Source organism: Poecilia reticulata, unplaced genomic scaffold, assembly GCF_000633615.1.
Source record: "Poecilia reticulata strain Guanapo unplaced genomic scaffold, Guppy_female_1.0+MT scaffold_923, whole genome shotgun sequence".
Taxonomy (NCBI): Eukaryota; Metazoa; Chordata; class Actinopteri; order Cyprinodontiformes; family Poeciliidae; genus Poecilia; species Poecilia reticulata.
Window position 1 is genome coordinate 1 of NW_007615665.1, and position 2,026 is coordinate 2,026.

The 2,026-nt window shown below is 45.6% G+C and overlaps 1 protein-coding gene across 1 annotated transcript in view; it reads left to right on the forward strand.

Moving 5' to 3' along the window:
• The first annotated feature begins 125 nt into the window (after positions 1-125).
• The window catches only part of LOC103461277 (WD repeat-containing protein 90-like), a 5,619-nt gene continuing 3,718 nt past the window's right edge, over positions 126-2,026 (forward strand). The window contains exons 1-3 of the mRNA XM_008403592.2: positions 126-1,212; positions 1,445-1,581; positions 1,687-1,817. Coding sequence (XP_008401814.1) covers positions 1,096-1,212; positions 1,445-1,581; positions 1,687-1,817 — 385 coding nt within the window. The 5' untranslated portion in view covers positions 126-1,095. The remainder of the gene's footprint in view (positions 1,213-1,444; positions 1,582-1,686; positions 1,818-2,026) is intronic.

Genomic DNA, 2,026 nt, shown 5'->3' on the forward strand with positions numbered 1-2,026 from the left:
TATCGGCTGATATTAGTCATTTTTAGCATATCGATATCGACTGATTTTAGTCATTTTTAACATCGTATCGGCTGATATTCTTTTTTAACATATCAGTATCAGCTGATATTAGTCATTTTTAACATATCGGTATCGGCTGATATTAGTCATTTTTAGCATATCGGTATCGGCTGGTATTAGTCTTTTTTAACATATCGGTATCGGCCCGATGAATAAAACTGGGCCGATAATAACGACTGATATTTATTTCCATCTTGTTGCTGTCAGTTTCTGGTCGTTTTTCCAAAGGTGTCAAAACAGTAGAAAAATAAATATCGGTAAATATTGGTTATCGTACAATATTGATATCGGATATCGGCCCAAATTCTCATATCGGTGCATCCATAGTTCAGGTGACCCTTATCATTATAGCTGGGAATATTTTACTATCTCAGGATTTGATTCAAAATCAATGTTTGATTCAATATATCGGTGAAAGAAATCATCATGTATGGAGGGCTAAAGGTGGCAAAATGAAATAAATAAATAAATAAATAGTCAATAAAATACATATGGATAAATCTCCCATTTGTTTATTTTCCAGCCTTTATTTTATCAGAATAAAGGCTGGAAGTTTTTAACCTCAAAGGGTTAAAAACAAGCTTTTAACCCTTTGAGGTTAAAAACTTGTTTTTCCAGAGATTCCTGACTGGAGCACAGAAAAACTCAGTGAAAAGAAACTCCACAAAAACACAGGTGCATTTAATGGAATCAGCCTCAAAAACGTTAGATTTAAAATGAAATTTATTATGAAATCATTAAAAGCAGCTGGATCCGACGGTTTAAATCGTCACGACGACGGATGTCCAGGACTAGATTTTAGATTATTGTTGATTTTTAATGAAAATGAACTAAAACTGATGATGAAAGTTTCTCTGTTGGGTTTTTCTGAACGCGAAGCGCTTCAGCCGAACCTCGCCGGTCCGTTGTCTTCCAGAGCACGAGGGCCCGGTGCACGTGGTGTCGGTGTCGTCCGACGGCCTGCAGGTTCTGGCCGCCACCTTCACCGGAAACCTGGGCTACCTGGACGTGAGCAGCCGCGGCTACAGCACCCTGATGAGGTCGCACACCGACGACGTGCTGGGCTTCAGCCTGGACGGCATCCGGCGCCACCTGACCACCGCCTCGGCCGACGGGACGCTGCGCGTCTGGAGCATGGATTCCTTAGAGCAGGTCAGCCGACGCCGGATCTAAAGTTTTGGTTTTCAACTTACAGTCATGAAAATCTCAGGAACCTCCGTTAAACACACTGATGTCCACACGTCTGGACACTGGAAACTACCACACACCAAAGTTATTACCATTAACTAAAACTAATGTGAAAAATGTAGAGACGTGCTTTGAATAGGCCGTATGTCTGTCCCAGTCTCTCATCAGCTGGGCCGTGTGTGTTTCCTCCCTGTAGTTGTATGATTTCGTGTCGATGGACAAGCCGTGCTCCGTGGCGTTTCATCCACACGAGCCGACCTTCGCCTGCGGCTTCTCCTCCGGAACCGTCAGAGTGTTCGACATCTCCAGCGCCAGGCTGCTGGCCGAGCACAAGTAGGCAGCTTCCCCACGTCTGCTGAGGCAGCTGGCTCGGACGGGCGGCGGCCCGGTTCTGTTACGATTCTGTTATGGTTCTGTCCCGGTTCTGTTTCCTCCCAGGCAGCACCGGGGGGAGGTGGTGGGTCTGGCCTTCTCCTCAGACGGAGATCTGATGTTCAGCGCCGACTCTGACGGCTCCCTGGTTCTTCATGACGCCACGGAGGAGGAGCACAGCGTGATCAGAGTGGCATGTATGCAAGCTTCATTACATCACTTCCTGCTTCATCACATCACCTCCTGTTTCATTACGTCACTTCCTGCTTCATTACGTCACTTCCTGCTTCATCACGTCACTTCCTGCTTCATCACGTCACTTCCTGCTTCATTAAGTCACTTCCTGCTTCATTACGTCACTTCCTGCTTTATTACGTCACTTTCTGCTCCATTACGTCACTTCCTG